This window comes from Pongo pygmaeus, chromosome 1 (assembly GCF_028885625.2).
Source record: "Pongo pygmaeus isolate AG05252 chromosome 1, NHGRI_mPonPyg2-v2.0_pri, whole genome shotgun sequence".
Classification (NCBI taxonomy): Eukaryota; Metazoa; Chordata; class Mammalia; order Primates; family Hominidae; genus Pongo; species Pongo pygmaeus.
In genome coordinates, this window is record NC_072373.2 from 183,432,400 (window position 1) to 183,453,987 (window position 21,588).

The 21,588-nt window shown below is 39.4% G+C and overlaps 1 protein-coding gene across 1 annotated transcript in view; it reads right to left on the reverse strand.

Annotated features, from left to right (window-relative positions):
• LOC129041216 (cytochrome P450 4Z1) overlaps positions 1 to 7,235 on the reverse strand; it is a 49,780-nt gene extending 42,545 nt beyond the window's left edge. The window contains exons 1-2 of the mRNA XM_054496600.2: positions 7,046 to 7,235; positions 5,948 to 6,089 (exon numbers count right to left, since the gene is read on the reverse strand). Of these exons, the coding sequence (XP_054352575.1) occupies positions 5,948 to 6,089; positions 7,046 to 7,222 (319 nt within the window). The 5' untranslated portion in view covers positions 7,223 to 7,235. The remainder of the gene's footprint in view (positions 1 to 5,947; positions 6,090 to 7,045) is intronic.
• Positions 7,236 to 21,588: the final 14,353 nt, after the last annotated feature.

The following is a 21,588-nucleotide window of genomic DNA, read 5'->3' on the forward strand; positions in this document are numbered from 1 at the left end:
AAATAAACCCATACATCTGTTGCCAGTTCATTTTCAACAAGGATGCAAATACGATTTAATGGGGAGGATGGTCTCTTCAACAAATGGTGCTGGGAAAATTAAATACCTATGGGCACAATAATTAAGTGTACTTTTATCTCACACTATATACAAAAATTAACTAAAAATGTACCAAAGAAAAAAAAAAACCAATGAAATCACATCATTGCAGCAACATGGAAACAGGTGCAGGACATTATCCTAAGTGAATTAATGTAGGAACAGAAAACCAAATACTGCATGATCTCACTTATAAGTAGGAGTTAGACATTGGGTACTCATGGCAACAATAGACACTCTGGACTACTGCGCTGGGGGAGGAAGGAAAGGGGGCAAGGATTGAAAAACTAATTGTTGGGTACTATGTTCAGTACCTGGGTGATGGCATCATTTATACCCCAAACTTCACAGTATCATGCAGTATACCCAGGTAACAAGCCTGCACATGTACCTCTTGGATCTAAAATAAAAGATAAATAAATAAATAAACAAATGCCCCTACTTTAGGCTTCTTTCACCCCAAAAAAGGACTAAAGAACTATATATATGAGTCAAAACTATAAAACTCTTAGAAGAAAAATTAGGGGAGGGGCTTCTTGAATTTGGACTGGGCAATGGTTTCTTTAAAATGATAGGAAAAGCACAGGCCTCAAAAGGAAAAATAAAGATGTTAGATTTCATAAAAATGAAAAGCCTTTGTGTATCAAGGGCCATTAAAAGGGTAAAAAGGCAAACCACAGAATAATAGAATATGTTTGCAAATCATATATCTGATTTAAAAAACTTGTGTACTATATATATTTAAAAACTATTACAACTGGACAATAAAAAGACAGCCCAATTAATCATGGGCAAAGGACTTGAATAGACATCTCCAAAGATAAACAATGGGCCAGCAAACAAATAAGATGATATTCAGTATCAATGAGCCAGCAAATAATAAGATGATATTCAGTCATCTGAGAAATGCAAATTAAAATAAAATTGGTCTTGGCCTGGTGCGTTGGCTCATGCCTGTAATCTCAGCACTTTGGGAGGCTGAGGCAGGTGGATTACTTGTCAGTAGTTTGAGACCAGCCTGGCCAACATGGTGAAACCCCATCTCTACTAAAAATACAAAATTAGTCAGGCCTGGTAGTGCATGCCTGTAGTCCCAGCTACCTGGGAGACTGAGGCAGGAGAATCACTTGAACCCGGAGGCACAGGTTGCTTTTAGTGGCCCTTGACACACAAAAGCTTTTCATTTTTATGAAATCAGCATTATTCATAATAGCCAAAAGTTGAAACAATTCAAAGGTCTATTAACAGATGAATGGATAAACAAAATGTGGTATATTCACACAGTAGAATATAATTCATGAAAAGAAACAATGCTACAAAATGTATGAATCTTGAAAACATTATGCTAAGTGAAAAAAGCAAAACGCAAAGGGTCACATATTGTGTGATTCCATTTATATGAAAAATCCAGAAAAAGTAAATTCATAGAGACAAAAATGCAGATTAGTAGTTGCCAGTGACTGGGGCCAGGGAGGAATGGGGAATAACTGCTTAAAATGGGTATGAGGTTTCTGTTTGAAGTGATGAAAAATTCTGGAACTACACAGAGATGATAGGTGGATAGCATTGTGAATATACTTAGTGTCCCTGAATTGGATCTTTAAAACGGTTAAATGGCAAAACTTATGTGTATTTTGCCACACACACATAAAAGACAATGCCTATTTCTAGGGGTGAGGAAGAGCATTTTTGGCAATAGCCACTATATATGGTCAGGATCTTGTAGTGTCAGAATTCCTCAAATGTAGTACAGACCCTGGTGTGCACAGTACTAACCTGAGTTGCTCTGCATTGCCCCTATGGGACTTAGGGAGATAGTGGAGCTGATGTTAATGTGAAGCTCATGATACCTATTATGCCATTAGTAATAAACAGTCTAAATCCATTCAGGCCCGCTGGCTTTTTGCTGACTGAATTTATGAATGTGCAGTGAACCAGCTAAGCAGCTTAGGGACTGCTTGACAGCTTGACACCCCCATGTCAAAAATATTGGTATGTTTATTAATATCTCTTGAATTCATAGAATTATTTCCATCTCTACCCCTCTACCTTTGCCCAGGCCTCCATCATCTGTCCCTTGGACAGTGCAGCAGGATAAGGTTGATTCCTTGTCTCCAGCCTTGATTCCCTCCAGCCATTCATCACACAGCTGTCTGAGTGATGTTTTAAAACACACAGATATTCACAGTACTTCTCTCCTTTGATGCTCACCATCCCTCAGCCTACAAAGTTCTGAATGACTGGGCCCATGTCTACCAGCCTCTTCTCTTGCTTTGTCTCCTTCTCCATATCTGGGACAATTTGGCCATCGAAAAAGATAATGATGATAATGAAATTCAATACACTGATTTCTTAACAATCCATGAATCCATACTGATATGCAGAAAGACAGAGAGAAAGACAGAGAAACAGAGAGACAGAAAGTGAGACAGTGAGAGAAAGGCAGATGGGGCTGGGGAGAGGAGGAAAGTTCCTCATTATAGATAGGGAAAGCTGAAACATGGAGAAGAAATAGAAAGTCACTATTTTTTAACCTTTATTAACTCAGACAAAACTTATGCATAAAAAGTTGTTTGGCTCTATCTATCTATCTATCTATCTATCTATCTATCTATCTATCTATCTATCTCTCTATCCATCTATCCATCTATAAGCAAATGCAGACTTTATACCATATAAAAAATTAACACTAAATCAATCAAAGAACTGAATGTGAGAGCTACAACTATAAAACTCTTAGAAAAAAACATAAGGAAAACTTCATGACATACGAGTTGGCAGTAATTTTTTGGATATGATGCCAAAAGCACAGGCAGTGAAAGAAAAAATAGATAAACTGGACTTGATAAAATAAAAAATTTTTGCTCACCAAAGGACACTATCAACAGAGTAAAAAGGACATCAACAGAATGGGAGAAGATATTTACAAATCATATATCTGATAGGGATTAATATTCAGAAGATATAAAGAACTCCTGCAACTCAACAACAAAAGAAACCAAAGAACCAATTGAAAAAGGTGCAGCAAACTTGAATAGACATTTCCCCGAAGATGATATATAAGTGGCCAGTAAGCACATGAAAAGATGTTCAACATAATTAATCATTAGAGAAATGCAAATAAAAACCACCATAAGATACCACTTCACATCCATTAGGATAGCTATTATTACTATTAGTTTAAATAATACAATATATTTATTATTATTATTTTTTTCTTGAGATGAAGTCTTGCTCTGTCACCCAGGCTGGAGTGCAGTGGTGCTATCTCAGCTCATTGCAACCTCCACCTCTCAGGTTCAAGTAATTCTCCTGCCTCAGCCTCCCAAGTAGTTGGGACTACAGGCGTGTGTCACCATGCCTGGCTAATTTTTGTATTTCTTTTAGTAGAGACGGGGTTTCACCATGTTGGCCAGGCTGGTCTTGAACTCCTGACCTCAAGTAATCCGCCTGACTTGGCCTCCCAAAGTGCTAGGATTACAGGCTTGAGCCACTGCACCTGGTCTATTTTTTTTTAAAATAGAGATGGAATTTTGCCATGTTGCTCAGGTCTTGAACTCCTGGCCTCAAGTGATCTGCCTGCCTTGACCTCCCAAAGTGCTGGGATTACAGGTGTGAGACATTGCACCCAGCTGGGGTAGCTATTATTATTATTTTTTAAATCCCCAGAAAATAACAAATGTTGGTGAGAATGTGAAGAAATTGGAACCCTTGTGCATTGCTGGTGGGTATGTGAAATGGTGCAGCCACTGTGGAAAATGGTATCACAGTTCTTCAAAAAATTATATATAGAATTATCATGTGGCTCAGTAATTCCACTTTTTGGTATCAGCTTGAAATAACTGAAAAGACTCAAACAGATATTTGTACATGCACGTTCATGACAGCATTATTCACAAAAGCATTCAGAGGAATGGATAAACAAAATGTGGTACATACGTACAATGGAAATTCAGCCTTAAAAAGAAAGGACGTTTTGATACATGCTACAACATGGATGAACCTTAAGGACATTATGCTACATGAAATAAGCCAGTTACAAAAGGACAATATTGTATGGTTCTACTTATGGAGGTACCTAGAATAGGGAAATTTAAAAAGACCGAAAGTAGAATGGTTGTTGCCTGAGGCTGCGGGGAGGGGAAAATGGGGAGTTAAGAGTTTAATGTGTACAGAGTTTCAGTTTGGGAAGATGAAAAAGTTCTGAAGATGGATGGAGGTGATAGTTGCACAACAATGTAAATTTATTTAATGCCATTAAACTGTATACTTAAAAGTGATTTAAAATGGTAAATTTTTAAGTTATGTATATTTTACCACAATAAAATGAATGTAATTAAAAGAAAAGCAAATATGGGAACATGATATCAATTAATGACACTAGAGAAGGGTACAATGGGTGTTCAAAATTTCTCTTGTAGGGATGAAAATTTTCAAAATAAAAAGCTGGGGATAAGACGATCTGGGTGGGTCTGGCCAGAAATAATAAGAGCAGGATTCTCAGCTCTACTTTTTTGGCCACTGTGCTTCTGCAGTGGGACTGAAAAAGAAGTACTGATGTGTGGCAGATAAGTAACTTGACATCCCATACTCTGTATATTATTCTGCTCTTTTCTCATGTAACTGTACAGTTATCATACTTCAAGGCATAAAATTATCCTTTTCTCTGAGGAGGGGACAATTTTTAGGCACCAGCAGGGAATACAAACCAAAGGAAAAGAAAACAAAACAGTAAGAGAAAAAAAGCAAGAGAGGGAGAGAAATTCTTGGCTTCTCTGGGAAGGAGCTAAGGTTGTGAGTTGAAGACAATGGGGACTGAAGAAAATATGAACAGGAAGGATGGCTTTCCCTGTATGGCCTGCCCAGATGCCCTTACAAACAACTAACCACAGAAAAAGAAAAACAGCCAGAAACGAAGGCCCCCTCCTCAAGGGAGTGAACACAGTGAAGAGAGAATTTGTAGATAAAGAAGAGAAAATAACTCCAAAGGAGAAAGAATCACTTTCCTCTTTCATCCCTTTTGGGCAAAGGTCCAAAGGTGAGAGCAGAGCATAAAGGGGAGCAGAGTAAAGTTTGAAACTGGATACCCAGACATTTCTTGCACCATTACCAGGAAGAAAGCTGAGATGGTGATTCTGGCAGAGTGCCGTGCGACATGAGAGAGCCACAGGCTGCTTGAAATTTTGCAGAAGCACCAAGAGTGGTATGGAGGCATTTTATAACTGAGTGACTCATGTAGGTAGCTGGGAGAGTGAGGCGAAGGCCAGCCTTATATGCCAACAGGCAGTTGAGGAAAGCCCAGTGGGGGAATCCTACACACATCTTGCCACGGCCAAGAAGCAGCTCTGCAATTCCATGGAATTCCCACAGTAGGGACCTGATGAAGAACTGGTGTCCACTTGCCAGAGCCTCCACCTGGCACTGGCCATTCCCAGAGGACAGGCATCATTAGTGGGCAAAGCATCTATGGGGAACACTCATCTCTGTGCAGCACTGGCGTTAAGCCAATTGTAAGCAAACCACCTCTGCATGCCCAACCCACTGTATGTTCACAGTGGTGGTAAGTGGTAGTCCTGGGGATCTGAGGTAAGTATATGTGATGGAAGGATCAGAAAAAATTTGCCATGTAGGGAGAGAAGATTGCTTAGAAATGGATCAGAGAATCCTCTACAACAGCCCTCAATAGAGTCCTGACTATGATGTCAAGGAGGACATGGAATCTTCCCTTCAACATATCAAATGATGGATTTCCCTTAAAAATGCTTCAACCTGTCCTTCCCTAGTGCAACAGATACCCTGAGACCCTCTTTGTTGCTGCTCTGTACTGTGAGCCCCTCTTGGTTTTTACCTTGTCTTTTCAGGAGAATCTTGGCATAGTCTGGGTCATGAACACTGAAGAACATCGTAAAGGGTCCAACCCACAAGGGAACGGCACATGCATATTTTTCCATCAGCTTATGATACACCTCAAACTCCTTTACTGGGTAAAACTGTCATAAGATAAGTCATGACTGGTTAGTAAAGGTTGTCACCCCAGGAGGACCCCTTTCCCTCAGATGGACCATGTGCTAATTTGAGGGTCTGTGGACACCACCCCATCAGACAGGTTCACATCTGCTGAAGGCAAGTTTTCTTCTCCATGTGTCTCCAGCACCTCCACGGAATCTTCCTGGCACAAGGCAAGTGCTCAAGACCTGTTGCTGAGTGATTGGTCTTCTCACTCCAGCGTCAACTTTGGAGATTTAAGTTCAAATCCCAATCTGACACTTATTCATTATCTAGGTTATCAGGGCCATGATTTCCTCACGTGTATAATAGGAAGACCAAATGTATTTCACAAAGCTGCCGTGAAAATTAAGTGAAATTATAAACATAAAATTCCTGGCACAAGGTAAACACTTAGTAACCACTGATTCCCTACCTCATCTTTGCTCTGGATATGCCCACTCATGCTTTATCTGCCTCCAAAGCAGCGAAGTCTCACATGCCTTTTACTCCTTTGTGGTTGCTGCTCATCTTTCAACTTTCCTTTCTAATGTGCTAAATGTTTTCCTATTTCCAGCTTCATTAGAAGCTGTAGCATCTTTGTATAGTTCCTGTTAACAATTGGCTTGGTCTATTTCTCTGTAGAACACCCAGAGTCCTGAGAGTAGTAAAGACCTTGGCCTTGAATCAGGAGACCAGGGTTCAAGTTTCATTTCTGTCATTTATGAGGTGGGTAGCACAGGAAAGTTGCATCTCTATTTTAGGCTTCAGTTTTCTTATCTGTAAAATAGGAATAACAATATCCTTCCTCCCCATATCGTAGAATTTTTGTAAAAATCACAATGAGATTGGTGTGAAAGCATTTTGCATATTACATAATGCCCCACCAGTCTGTACTGGTTTTTTTTTAATACCTCATCTTTCCGTCCCTTAACCTCCCCAACTAATTTTCTCCTCTTACCTCCTTGTGGCCATAGAACCAGTGGGCAGGGGGTGCAGGAAACAGGTGCAGGGCTCTGATCATCCATCTCCTCCTCTGGTACAACCTGATTACCTGAAACAGCAGCAGAGACATGCAGAGGAGGATCAGCAGCAAGAAGGGGTGAGCCATGAGTTCCTGAAGCCAAGAGGGCTCCATTCTTCTCAGAGGTCCTGAGCTCTGGAAAGCCTGAGAGAACTGGGCCAGGGAGAATGCAGGTCTCTCATAAACCCAAAGGAGATGCCCCCTGGGCAACACTGGGCTTTCAAAATGCCATATTCAGGGAGGGGACATAAGGAAGAGGAAGCCTAATTAAGTCTGCAGGGTGAAAACTGCTGAGATGTTGGCCAGCAGACCTGGATTCCAGAAGAACTAGATTTTCAGATAGGAGCCATGTGCATGACAGCTCACACCCATATGAAAGCTTTGCTGCATTGCTGTCCCCTTCCAGAATCTAAAAGTTCCCATCTAGTCATCCTTTGTAGCACCTCTATACATTCTTGTAAAAAATCTCCCCCTTTCTCATTCTCTGTTCTTTTTTGTTTATGTTTCTGATAGAATTTATCTTTCTAGAGAAGTTTCAGGTTCACAGAAAAATTAAGCAGAAAGTTTGGGGAGTTCCCATATATCACCCCTCCCTTCCAGCTTCCCTGATTATCAAAATCCTCCACCAGAGTATAACACTTGTTACATTTAATGAACCTACAATGACACATTATCGTCACCCAAAATCTTAGGTATATACCTAAGTTTTTTTTTTTTTTTCTGTTTTGAAAGGGGTTGAGTTCTTGATTTGATTCTCAGCTTGGTTGCTGCTGGTGTACAGCAGAGCTACGTATTTGTGTATATTAATTTTGCATCCTGTAGGAGCTTTTTGGATGAGTCTTTAGGGTTTTCTAGGTATACGATCATGTCATCAGCAAACAGTGACAGTTTGACCTCCTTTTTACCGATTTGAATGCCCTTTATTGCTTCCTTTTGTCTGATTGCTCTGGCTAGGACTTCCAGTACTATGTTGAATAGAAGTGGTGAAAGTGGGCATCCTTCTCTTGTTCCAGTTCTCAAGGAGAATGCTTTCTACTTTTCCTCTTTCAGTATAATGTTGGCTGTGGGTTTGTTGTATGTGGCTTTTATTACCTTAAGGTATGCCAATTTTGTTGATGAGAGTTTTAATCATAAAGGGATGCTGGATTTTGTTAAATGCTTTTTCTGCAGCTATTGAGATGATCATGTGGTTTTGTTTTCAATCCTGTTTATGTGGTGTATCACATTTATTGACTTGGGTATGTTAAATCATCCCTGCATCCCACTTGATTATGGTGGATTATCTTTTTGATATGCTGTTGGATTCAGTTCACTAGTATTTGATTGAGGATTTTTGCATCTATGTTCATCAAAGATGTCGGTCTGTAGTTTTCTTTTTTTGTTATGTCATTCCCTGGTTTCAGTATTAGGATGAGACTGGCTTCACAGAGTGATTTAGGGAGGATGCTCTCTTTTGCTATCTTGTGGAATAGTGTCTATAGATTTCGTACCACTTCTTCTTTGAATGTGTGATAGAATTCAACTGTAAATCCATCTGGTCCTGGACTTTTTTTTGTTGGCATTAAAAAAAATTACAATTTCAATCTCACTGCTTGTTTTTGGTCTCTTCGGCGATTCTATATCTTCCTGGTTTAACCTAGGAGGGTGGTATATTTTCAGGAATTTATCCATCTCCTCTAGGTTTTCTAGTTTATGCATGTAAAGGCATTCATGGAAGTCTTGAATAATCTTTTGTATTTCTCTGGTATCAGTTTGTAATAGCTCCTCTTTCATTTCTAATTGAGGTTATTTGGATCTTCTCTCTTGTTTACTTGGTTAATCTCACTAATGGTTCATCAATTTTATTGATCTCTTCAAAGAACCAGGTTTTTCATTTCATTTATTTTTTGTATTTTTTTGTTTCAATTTCATTTAGTTCTGCTCTGATCTTTGCTATTTCTTTTCTTCTGCTGGGTTTGAGTTTTGATTGTTCTTTCTCCAGTTCTGTGAGGTGTGACCTTAGATTGTCTATTTTTGCTCTTTCAGACTTTTTGATATAGGCATTTAATGCTATAAACTTTCCTCCTAGCACTGCTTTTGCTGTATCTTAGGGTTTTTGATAGATTGTGTCACTATTACTGTTCAGTTTAAAGAATTTTTAAATTTCCATCTTGATTTCATTGTTGACCCCAAAATTATTCAGGAGTAGGTTATTTATTTTCCATGTATTTTCATGATTTTGAGGGTTCCTTTTGGAGTTGATTTCCAATTTTTTTTTCCATTGTGGTTTGAGAGAGTACTTGATATAATTTTGATTTTCTTAAATTTACTGAGACTTGTTTTGTGGCCTATCATATGGTTTATCTTGGAGAATGTTCCATGTACAGATGAATAGAATGTATATTCTGCAGTTGTAGGGTAGAATGTTCATTAATATCTGTTAAGTCCATTTGTTGTAGGGTACAGTTTAGGTCCATTGTTTCTGTGTTGATTTTCTCTCTTGATGACCGGTCTAGTGCTGTCTGTGGAGTATTAAAGTCCCCCACTATTATTGTGTTGTTGTTTATCGCAGAGTAATTGTTTTATAAATTTGGGAGTTTCAGTGTTAGGTGCATATATATTTAGAATTGCAGTATTTTTCTGTTGCACTAGTCCTTTTATCATTATATAATGTCCCTTTTTGTCTTTTTAAACTGCTGTTGCATTAAAGTTGTTGTCTGGTATAAGAAAAGCTACTCCTGCTCACTTTTGGTGTCCATTTGTTTAGAATATCTTTTCCCACTTACCTTAAGTTCATGTCAGTCCTTATGTGTTAGATGAGTCTCCTGAAGACAGCAGAAATTTGGTTGGTAATTTCTTATCTATTCTGCTGTTCTGTTTCTTTTAAGTAGAGCATTTGGGCCATTTACACTCAATATTAGTATTGATATGTGAGGTACTATTCTACTCATCATGCTATTTGTTGCCTGAATACCTTGTTTTTTTTTTTTTTCATTGAGTTATTGTTATGTAGATCCTGTGAGATTTATGCTTTAAGGAGGTTCTATTTTTGTGTATTTTGAGAATTTGTTTCAAGATTTAGAGCTTTGAGCAGTTCTTTTAGTGCTGGCTTGGTAGTAGTTAATTCTCTCAGCATTTGTTTGTCTGGAAAAGACTATCTTTCCTTCATTGATGAAGGTTAGTTTCACTGGATACAAAATTCTTGGCTGACCATTGTTTTGTTTAAGGAGGCTAAAAATAGGACCCTAGGCTGGGCACTGTGGCTCACTTCTGTAATCTTAGCACTTGGGGAAGCTGAGGTGGGTGGATCACGAGGTCAGGAGATCAAGACCATCCTGGCCAACATGGTGAAACCCCAACTCTACTAAAAATAGAAAAATCAGCCAGGTGTGGTGGTGTGCCCTGTAGTCCCAGCTACTCAGGAGGCTGAGGCAGGAGAATCACTTGAACCCAGGAGGCAGAGGTTGCAGAAAAAAAAAAAGGACCCAAATCCCTTCTAGCTTGTAGGGTTTCTGCTGAGAAATCTGCTGTTAATCTGATAGGTTTTTCTTGACAGGTTACCTGACACTTTTGCCTCACAGTTCTTAAGATTCTTTCCTTCATCTTCACTTCAGATAACCTGATGGCTATGTGCCTAGGTGATGAACTTTTTGTGTTGAATTTCCCAGGTGTTCTTTGAGCTTCTTTTATTTGGATGTCTAGATCTCTAGCAAGGCCAAGGAAGTTTTTCTTGATTATTCCCTCAAATATGTTTTCCAAATTTTAGATTTCTCTTTTTCCTTGGGAACACCAATTATTCTTAGTTTTGGACATATAACGTAGTCCCAAATTTTTGGAGGCTTTGTTTATTTTTAAAAATTATTTTGCTTTGTCTTTGATGGATAGGGTTAATTTGAAAGACTTGTCTTTGAGCTGTTAAGGCCTTGCTTCTGCTTGTTTGATTTTATTGCTGAGACTTTCCAGTGTATTTTGCACTTCTCTAAGTGTGTGTTCAGTTTCCAGAAGTTGTGATTGTTTTTTATTTGTGCAATCTATTTCACTGAAGAATTTATCTTTCATATCCTGTATCATGTTTTTGATTTCTTTAAGTTGGACTTCACCTTTCTCTGGTGCCTCCTTGATTAGCTTAACAATCAACCTTCTGAATACTTTTTCTGGCAATTCAGAGACTTTGTCTTAGTTTGGATCCATTGCTGGTAAGCTGATATGATCTCTTGGGGGTGTGAAAGAACCTTGTTTTGTCATATTACCAGAATTGTTTTTTCTGGTTCCTTCTTATTTTGATAGACTATGTCAGAGGGAAGATCTGGGATTCAAGGGCTGCTGTTCAGATTCTTTTGTCCCAAGGGGTGCTCCCTTGATGTGATGTTCTCCCCCTTCCCCTAGGAGTGGGGCTTCCTGAGAGCCAAACTGTAGTGATTATTTTTGCTCTTCTGGGTCTAGCCACCCAGCGGAGCTACGAGGCTCTAGGCTGCTACTGGGGAGTGTCTGTAAAGAGTCTTATGATGTGATCCATCTTCAGGTCTCTTAGCCATGGATACCAGTGCCTGCTCCAGTGGAGGTAGCAGGGGGGTGAGGTGGACTCTGTGAGGGTCCTTGGTTGTGTTTTTGTTTAGTGCACTGGTTTTGTGTTGGTTGGCCTCCAGCCAGGAAATGGAACTTTCAAGAGTGCATCAGCTGTGGTCCTATAGGAAGGATGCAAACTTGCTGTAGAGACACCTGGTTATGTATTCAGGTTTCTCAGGTGGTGGGCAGGGCCATAGCACTCCCAAGTGATTATGACCTTTGTCTTTGGCTACCAGGGTGGGTAGAGAAAGACCACCAGGTGGGGTCAGGGTAGGCATGTTTAAGCTCAGCCTTTCCTTGGGCGGGGCTTGCTGCAGCTGTTGTGGGGGATGGGGGTGTAGTTCCCAGTCCAATGGAGCTATATTCCCAGGGGTATTATGGCTGTCTCTGGTAAGTCATACAGGTCACCAGGGAAGTGGGGGAAAGCCAGTAGTCAGAGGCCTCACCCTGTTCCCACACAGCCTGGAGACCTAAAGGCCAGTCTCACTCCTACTGTGCCCTCCCCAGCTGCAATGTCTATTTCCAGGCAGCCAGTGACCAGGGCTGAGAACTTGCTCCAGACCACGAACCTCCTCATTGAGAAAGGAAGCAGAATCACAGTTTTTGGCCTCTCAGGGAACCTGCAGCAGTAATCCAGTTTCTTCAAAGGGTCTGTAGATTCTCTTAGCTTTCCTGGTGTGTTCCTGCAGTGGTTCTTGGAGTAAAAGTTCATGATGTGAGTCTTCACACACTGTTCTGTCCAAGTGGGAGCTGCAAGCTAGTTCTGCTTGCTATCTGTCATCTTCAAACTATGTCTTCCTCTTGCCTGATTGTTTTGGCCAGGACTTCCAATACTATGTTGAATAGGAGTGTCTTGTGATGGTTTTCGAGGGGAATGCTTCCATCATTTCCCCATTCATTATGATGTTAATATGGGTTTGTCATAGATGGCTCTTATTATTTTGAGGAATGTTCCTCAATACATAGTTTATTTAGAGTTTTTAACATGAAGTGACGTCCAATTTTATCAAAATCCTTTTCTGCATCTATTGAGATAATTAAGTGACTTTTATACTTAGTTCTGCTTATGTGATGATCCACATTTATTGATTTGTGTATGTTGAACAAACCTTGCACCCTAGGGATGAAGCCTACTTGAGCATCATGGATTAGATTTTTTATGTGCTGCTGAAATTGGTTTGCAAGTATTTTGTTGAAGATTTTTGCATCAATGTTCATCAAGAATATTGGTCTGAAGTTTTCTTTTTTTGATGTGTCTCTGCCAGGTTTTGATATCAGGATGATGCTGGTCTTATAGAATGAGCTAGAGCAGAGTCCCTCCTTCTCAATTATTTGGAATAGTTTCAGTAGGAATGCTAACAGTTCTTCTTTGTACATCTGGTAGAATATGGCTATGAATTAATCTGGTTCTGGGCTTCTTTGGGATGGCAGACTATTTATTACTCATTCAATTTTGAAGCTCATTATTGGTCTGTTTAGGGATTTGATTTCTTCCTGGTTCAGTCTAGGGAGGGTGTATGTGTCCAGAAATTTATTCTGCTCTTCTAGATTTTCTAGTTTGTGTGCATAGAGGTGTTCATCGTAGTTTTTGATGGTTATCTTTATTTCTGTGGGGTCAGTGGTAGCATCCTCTTTGTTATTTCTAATTGTCTCTATTTGGATCTTCTCTCTTTTCTTCTCTATTAGTGTGGCTAATGCCCTATATATCTTATTATGTTTTTCAGAAAGCAAACATTGAATAGTTTTCTGTTTTGATTTCTTTCAGCTCAGCTCTGATTTTGGTTATTTCTTGTCTTCTGCTAGCTTTGGAGTTGATTTGCTCTTGCTTCTGTAATTCTTTCAGTTGTGGTGTTAGATTGGTAATTTGAGATCTTTTTACCTTTTTGATGTGGGCATTTAATGCTATGAATTTCCCTCTTAACACTGTTAGCTCTGTCCCAGAGATTCTGGTATGTTGTACCTTTGCTCTTAGTAGTTTCAAAGAACTTCTTGATTTCTTCCTTAACTTCATTGTTTACTCAGAAGTCATTCAGGAACATGTTGTTTAATTTCTATGTAATTACATGGTTTTGAATGATTGCTTTAATCTTGACTTCTATTTTTATTGCACTTTGCTCTGACAGTGTGTTTGGTATGATTTTGGTTCTTTTGCATTTGCTGAGAATTGTTTTATGTTCTATTATGTGGCTGATTTAAAAGTATGTGTCATATGGCAATGAGAAGAATATATATTCTGCTGTTTTGGGATAGAGAGTCCTGTAGAGGTCTATCAGATCTATTTAGTCCTGTTGAGTTCAGGTTCTGAATATTTTTGTGAATTTTCTGCCTTGATAATCTGTCTAATACTGACAGTGGAGTGTTGAAGTCTGCCACTATTATTGTGTGTGAGTCTAAGTCTCTTTGTAGTCTCTAAGAACTTGCTTTATGAATCCAGTTGCTCCTGTATTAGGTGAATATATATTTAGGATAGCTAGGTCTTCTTGTTGAATAGAACCCTTTATCTTGATGTAATGCCCTTCTTTATTTTTTTGATCTTTGTTAGTTTAAAGTCTGTTTTGTCTGAAATTAGGATTGCAGTCCCTGCTTTTATTTTAATTTCCATTTGCTAGGTAGATTTTCCTTCATCCCTTTATTTTGAACCTATGAGTCTCATTATGTGTGAGATGGGTGTTTTGAAGACAGCATACCATTGGGTCTTACTCTTTTATCCAGCTTGCCACTCTGCCTTTTAAGTGGGACATTTAGCCCATTTACATTCAATAATCTATTAATTTTTTTAAAAGTATATGAAAAGTATTTTACAAGAAGTTTTGAGCAAATATTGGAAAGGGATCATAGAAATGAAGTGAATTTGCCTAACAAATATTTAAAAATGTAAATGAATTTCTGCTTATCAGATAAATAAATCTGTTAAATGAATCCAAGACAAAACTAGGATATTTCCCAATACATGATGCAAGCATAACTTGGCCATACTTGATACTGATTCATGAAATAAATTTTCAAGGAGAAAAGAGTGATATCATATTTAGGTTTGCAGAGTGCCCTAGACTTCACATAAAGAGCAAGTAAAAGTCTTGGGGAGAGGAGAAAAGGGTGGGAGCAGAATTTTCTAAAACTCACAGTCAGGCTGAAGGTGCATGATCAGATAAATGCTTGCTTAAAACAAAGTGCCCCATAGGGGGACCATCAGCCTCCATCCCAGGGGAGGCTTAGGAAACAGCCCAGGTTTCTTTGCTACCTAAATTAGGGAAATTAAAGTTCTTTCATCAGGTTCTTCTCGTACACAGTATGAGAAAGCCTTTTGGGTTTTCCTACATGCAAGCAGGTGATGTTTAGACATGAAAATTGAGAAGTACAGCAGGTATGCCAAAACCAGACATGATATTTACATAGGCAAATTCCAGGAGATTACATGGGCAGAGTCACGAAATTATTGGCCAGCCTGTTGCAAATTATTGTTTTCACATGGGTCCAACTGGAAATGAATGGCTGATCTCCCATTTAGATTTTATAAAACTATCTTCCAAATTTGGATAGGCTCTAAGTGACTTCAGGATACAAAGAAAGTAACTTTGTGTTTCATTTTACCTTGATTATATATTCAACCACAGAACACAAAATGAACTGTTTGTTTTTCATTTAACTATCTGGCTATTTGTATGTGAACCTTCTACAGCTGCAACTTATTTTGCTTTATGTAAAATGTTAACCTCAGGGTTTAGGCAAAAATGTCTGATAATTAATTATGAAGGCATTGGGACATATAAAAATCTATGTAAGTATAAAATTGTTAATAAAATCTATTGGCCAAAATATGCTAGTATCTTTGATTACTTTGTTCTCATGAATCTCAGGCAATGTTTCAAAAATGTATACTTGCAAATTGTTCTATTTAAAGTTTAGATTAATTTGTAAATATTTCTCATGATTTAATTTATATTGTATTATATTAGCCTTTATACTTCAATGGCTTTTATAAGTTGGGCAAATACAATACTATTAAGATGTATATCTGGGAGCCAAGATGGCTGAATAGGAACAGCTCCAGTCTACAGCTCCCAGCGTGAGCGATGCAGAAGACAGGTGATTTCTGCATTTCCATCTGAGGTACCGGTTCATCTCACTAGGGAGTGCCAGACAGTGGGCGCAGGTCAGTGGGTGCAGTGCACCATGCATGAGCCAAAGCACGGTGAGGCATTGCCTCACTCGGAAGTGCAAGGGGTCAGGGAGTTCCCTTTCCTACCCAAAGAAAGGGGTGACAGACAGCACCTGAAAATCGGGTCACTCCCACCCCAATACTGCACTTTTCCAACGGGCTTAAAAAATGGTGCACCAGGAGATTATATCCTGCACCTGGCTCAGAGGGTCCTACGCACATGGAGTCTCGCTGATTGCTAGCACAGCAGTCTGAGATCAAACTGCAAGGTGGCAGTGAGGCTGGGGGAGGGGTGCCAGCCATTGCCCAGGCTTGCTTAGGTAAACAAAGCAGCCAGGAAGCTCAAACTGGGTGGAGCCCACCACAGCTCAAGGAGGCCTGCGTGCCTCTGTAGGCTCCACCTCTGGGGGCAGGGCACAGACAAACAAAAAGACAGCAGTAACCTCTACAGACTTAAATGTCCCTGTCTGACAGCTTTGAAGAGAGCAGTGGTTCTCCCAGCATGCAGCTGGAGATCTGAGAATGGGCAGACTGCCTCCTCAAGTGGGTCCCTGACCCCTGATCCTGAGCAGCCTAACTGGGAGGCCCCCCCAGTAGGGGCAGACTGACACCTCACACAGCTGGGTACTCCTCTGAGACAAAACTTCCAGAGGAACAATCAGACAGCAGCATTCGTGGTTCATGAAAATCCGCTGTTCTGCAGCCACCACTGCTGGTACCCAGGAAAACAGGGTCTGGAGTGGACCTCTAGCAAACTCCAACAGACCTGCAGCTGAGGGTCCTGACTGTTAGAAGGAAAACTAACAAACAGAAAGGACATCCACACCAAAAACCCACCCATACATCACCATCATCAAAGACCAAAGGTAGATAAAACCACAAAGATGGGGAAAAAACAGAGCAGAAAATCTGGAAACTCTACAAAGCAGAGTGCCTCTCCTCCTCCAAAGGAGCGCAGCTCCTCAACAGCAATGGAACAAAGCTGGACGGAGAATGACTTTGACGAGTTGAGAGAAGAAGGCTTCAGACGATCAAACTACTCCAAGCTACAGGAGGAAATTCAAACCAAGGGCAAAGAAGTTGAAAACTTTGAAAAAAATTTAGATGAATGTATAACTAGAATAACCAATACAGAGAAGTTCTTAAAGGAGCTGATGGAGCTGAAAGCCAAGGCTCAAGAACTACGTGAATAATGCAGAAGACTCAGGAGCCGATGCAATCAACTGGAAGAAAGGGTAACAGTGATGGAAGATGAAATGAATGAAATGAAGCGAGAAGGGAAGTTTAGAGAAAAAAGAATAAAAAGAAATGAACAAAGCCTCCAAGAAATATGGGACTATGTGAAAAGACCAAATCTACATCTCATTGGTGTATCTGAAAGTGACGGGGAGAATGGAACCAAGTTGGAAGACACTCTGCAAGATATTATCCAGGAGAACTTCCCCAATCTAGCAAGGCAGGCCAACATTCAGCTTCAGGAAATACAGAGAATGCCACAAAGATACTCCTCGAGAAGAGCAACCCCAAGACACATAATTGTCAGATTCAACAAAGTTGAAATGAAGGAAAAAATGTTAAGAGCAGCCAGAGAGAAAGCTTGGGTTACCCATAAAGGGAAGCCCATCAGACTAACAGTGGATCTCTTTGGCAGAAACTCTACAAGCCAGAAGAGAGTGGGGACAATATTCAACATTCTTAAAGAAAAGAATTTTCAACCGAGAATTTCATATCCAGCCAAACTAAGCTTCGTAAGTGAAGGAGAAATAAAATACTTTACAGACAAGCAAATGCTGAGAGATTTTGTCACCACCAGGCCTGTCCTAAAAGAGCTCCTGAAGGAAGCACTAAACATGGAAAGGAACAACCGGTACCAGCCACTGCAAAATCATGCCAAATTGTAAAGACCATTGAGGCCAGGAAGAAACTGCATGAACTAACGAGCAAAATAACCAGCTAACATCATAAGGACAGGATCAAATTCACACATAACAATCTTAATTTTAAATGTAAATGGACCAAATGCTCCAATTAAAAGACACAGACTGGCAAATTGGATAAAAAGTCAAGACCCATCAGTGTGCTGTATTCAGGAAACCCATCTCACATGCAGAGACACACATAGGCTCAAAATAAAGGGATGCAGGAAGATCTACCAAGCAAATGGAAAACAAAAAAAGGCAGGGGTTGCAATCCTAGTCTCTGATAAAACAGACTTTAAACCAACAAAATCAAAAGAGACAAAAAAGGCCATTACATAATGGTAAAGGGATCAATTCAACAAGAAGAGCTAAGTATCCTAAATATATATGCACCCAATACAGGAGCACCCAGATTCATAAAGCAAGTCCTGAGTGACCTACAAAGAGGCTTAGACTCCCACACAATAATAATGGGAGACTTTAACACCCCACTGTCAACATTAGACAGATCAACAAGACAGAAAGTTAACAAGGATACCCAGGAATTGAACTCAGCTCTGCACCAAGCAGACCTAATAGACATCTACAGAACTCTCCACCCCAAATCAACAGAATACACATTTTTTTCAGCACCACAACACACCTATTCCAAAATTGATAACATAGTTGGAAGTAAAGCTCTGCTCAGCAAATGTAAAAGATCAGAAATTATAACAAACTGTCTCTCAGACCACAGTGCAATCAAACTAGAACTCAGGATTAAGAAACTCACTCAAAACTGCTCAACTACATGGAAACTGAACAACCTGCTCCTGAATGACTACTGGGTACATAACGAAATGAAGGCAGAAATAAAGATGTTCTTTGAAACCAATGAGAACAAAAACACAACATACCAGAATCTCTGGGATGCATTCAAAGCAGTGTGTAGAGGGAAATTTATAGCACTAAATGCCCACAAGAGAAAGTAGGAAAGATCCAAAATTGACACCCTAACATCGCAATTAAAAGAACTAGAGAAGCAAAAGCAAACACATTCAAAAGCTAGCAGAAGGCAAGAAATAACTAATATCAAAGCAGAACTGAAGGAAATAGAGACACAAAAAATCCTTCAAAAATTAATGAATCCAAGACCTGGTTTTTTGAAAAGATCAACAAAATTGATAGACCACTAGAAAGACTAATAAAGAAGAAAAGAGAGAAGAATCAAATAGACGCAATAAAAAATGATAAAGGGGATATCACCACCGATCCCACAGAAATACAAACTACCATCAGAGAATACTATAAACACCTCTACGCAAATAAACTAGAAAATCTAGAAGAAATGGATAAATTCCTCGACACATACACCCTCCCAAGACTAAACCAGGAAGAAGTTGAATCTCTGAATAGACCAGTGACAGGCTCTGAAATTGTGGCAATAATCAGTAGCTTACCAACCAAAAAGAGTCCAGGACCAGATGGATTCACAGCCGAATTCTACCAGATGTACAAGGAGGAGCTGGTACCATTCCTTCTGAAACTATTCCAAGCAATAGAAAAAGAGGGAATCCTCTCTAACTCATTTTATGAGGACAGCATCATCCTGATACCAAAGCCTGGCAGAGACACAACAAAAAAAGAGAATTTTAGAACAATATCCTTGATGAACATTGATGCAAAAATCCTCAGTAAAATACTGGCAAACTGAATCCAGCAGCACATCAAAAAGCTTATCCACCATGATCAAGTGAGCTTCATCCCTGGGATGCAAGGCTGGTTCAATATACACAAATCAATAAATGTAATCCAGCATATGAACAGAACCAAAGACAAAAACCACATGATTATCTCAATAGATGCAGAAAAGGCCTTTGACAAAATTCAACAATGCTTCATGCTAAAAACTCTCAATAAATTAGGTATTGATGGGACATATCTCAAAATAATAAGAGCTATCTATGACAAACCCACAGCCAATATCATACAGAATGGACAAAAACTGGAAGCATTCCCTTTGAAAACTGGCACAAGACAGGGATGCCCTCTCTCACCACTCCTATTCAACATAGTGTTGGAAGTTCTGGCCAGGGCAATCAGGCAGAAGAAGGAAATAAAAGGTATTCAATTAGGAAAAGAGGAAGTCAAGTTGTCCCTGTTTGCAGATGACATGATTGTATATCTAGAAAATCCCATTGTCTCAGCCCAAAATCTCCTTAAGCTGATAAGCAACTTCAGGAAAGTCTCAGGATACAAAATCAATGTACAAAAATCACAAGCATTCTTATACACCAATAACAGACAAACAGAGAGCCAAATCATGAGTGAACTCCCATTCACAATTGCTTCAAAGAGAATAAAATACCTAGGAATCCAACTTACAAGGGATGTGAAGGACCTCTTCAAGGAGAACTACAAACCACTGCTCAAGGAAATAAAAGAGGATACAAACAAATGGAAGAACATTCCATGCTCATGGGTAGGAAGAATCAATATCGTGAAAATGGCCATACTGCCCAAGGTAATTTATAGATTCAATGCCATCCCCATCAAGCTACCAATGACTTTCTCCACAGAATTGGAAAAAACTACTTTAAAGTTCTTATGGAACGAAAAAAGAGCCTGCATCGCCAAGTCAATCCTAAGCCAAAAGAACAAAGCTGGAGGCATCACACTACCGGACTTCAAACCACATTACAAGGCTACAGTAACCAAAACAGCATGGTACTGGTACCAAAACAGAGATATAGACCAATGGAACAGAACAGAGCCCTCAGAAATAATGCCGCATATCTACAACTATGTGATCTTTGACAAACCTGACAAAAACAAGCAATGGGGAAAGGATTCCCTATTTAATAAATGGTGCTGGGAAAACTGGCTAGCCATATGTAGAAAGCTGAAACTGGATCCCTTCCTTACACCTTATACAAAAATTAATTCAAGATGGATTAAAGACTTACATGTTAGACCTAAAACCATAAAAACACTAGAAGAAAACCTAGGCATTACCATTCAGGACATAGGCATGGGCAAGGACTTCATGTCTAAAACACCAAAAGCAATGGCAACAAAAGCCAAAATTGACAAATGGGATCTAATTAAACTAAAGAGCTTCTGCACAGCAAAAGAAACTACCATCAGAGTGAACAGGCAGCCTACAAAATGGGAGAAAATTTTTGCAACCTACTTATCTGACAAAGGGCTAATATCCAGAATCTACAAAGAACTCAAACAAATTCACAAGAAAAAAACAAACAACTCCATCAAAAAGTGGGCGAAGGACATGAACAGACACTTCTCAAAAGAAGACATTTATGCAGCCAAAAAACACACAAAAAAATGCTCATCATCACTGGTCATCAGAGAAATGCAAATCAAAACCACAATGAGATTCCATCTCACACCAGTTAGAATGGCAATCATTAAAAGTCAGGAAACAACAGGTGCTGGAGAGGATGTGGAGAAATAGGAACACTTTTACACTGTTGGGAATGTAAACTAGTTCAACCATTGTGGAAGTCAGTGTGGCGATTCCTCAGGGATCTAGAACTAGAAATATCATTTGACCCAGCCATCCCATTACTGGGTATATACCCAAAGGACTATAAATCATGCTGCTATACAGACACATGCACACGTAGGTTTGTTGCAGCACTATTCACAATAGCAAAGACTTGGAACCAATCCAAATGTCCAACAATGATAGACTGGATTAAGAAAATGTGGCACATATACACCATGGAATACTATGCAGCCATAAAAAATGATGAGTTCATGTCCTTTGTAGGAACATGGAAGAAATTGGAAATCATCATTCTCAGTAAACTATCACAAGGACAAAAAACCAAACACTGCATGCTCTCACTCATAGA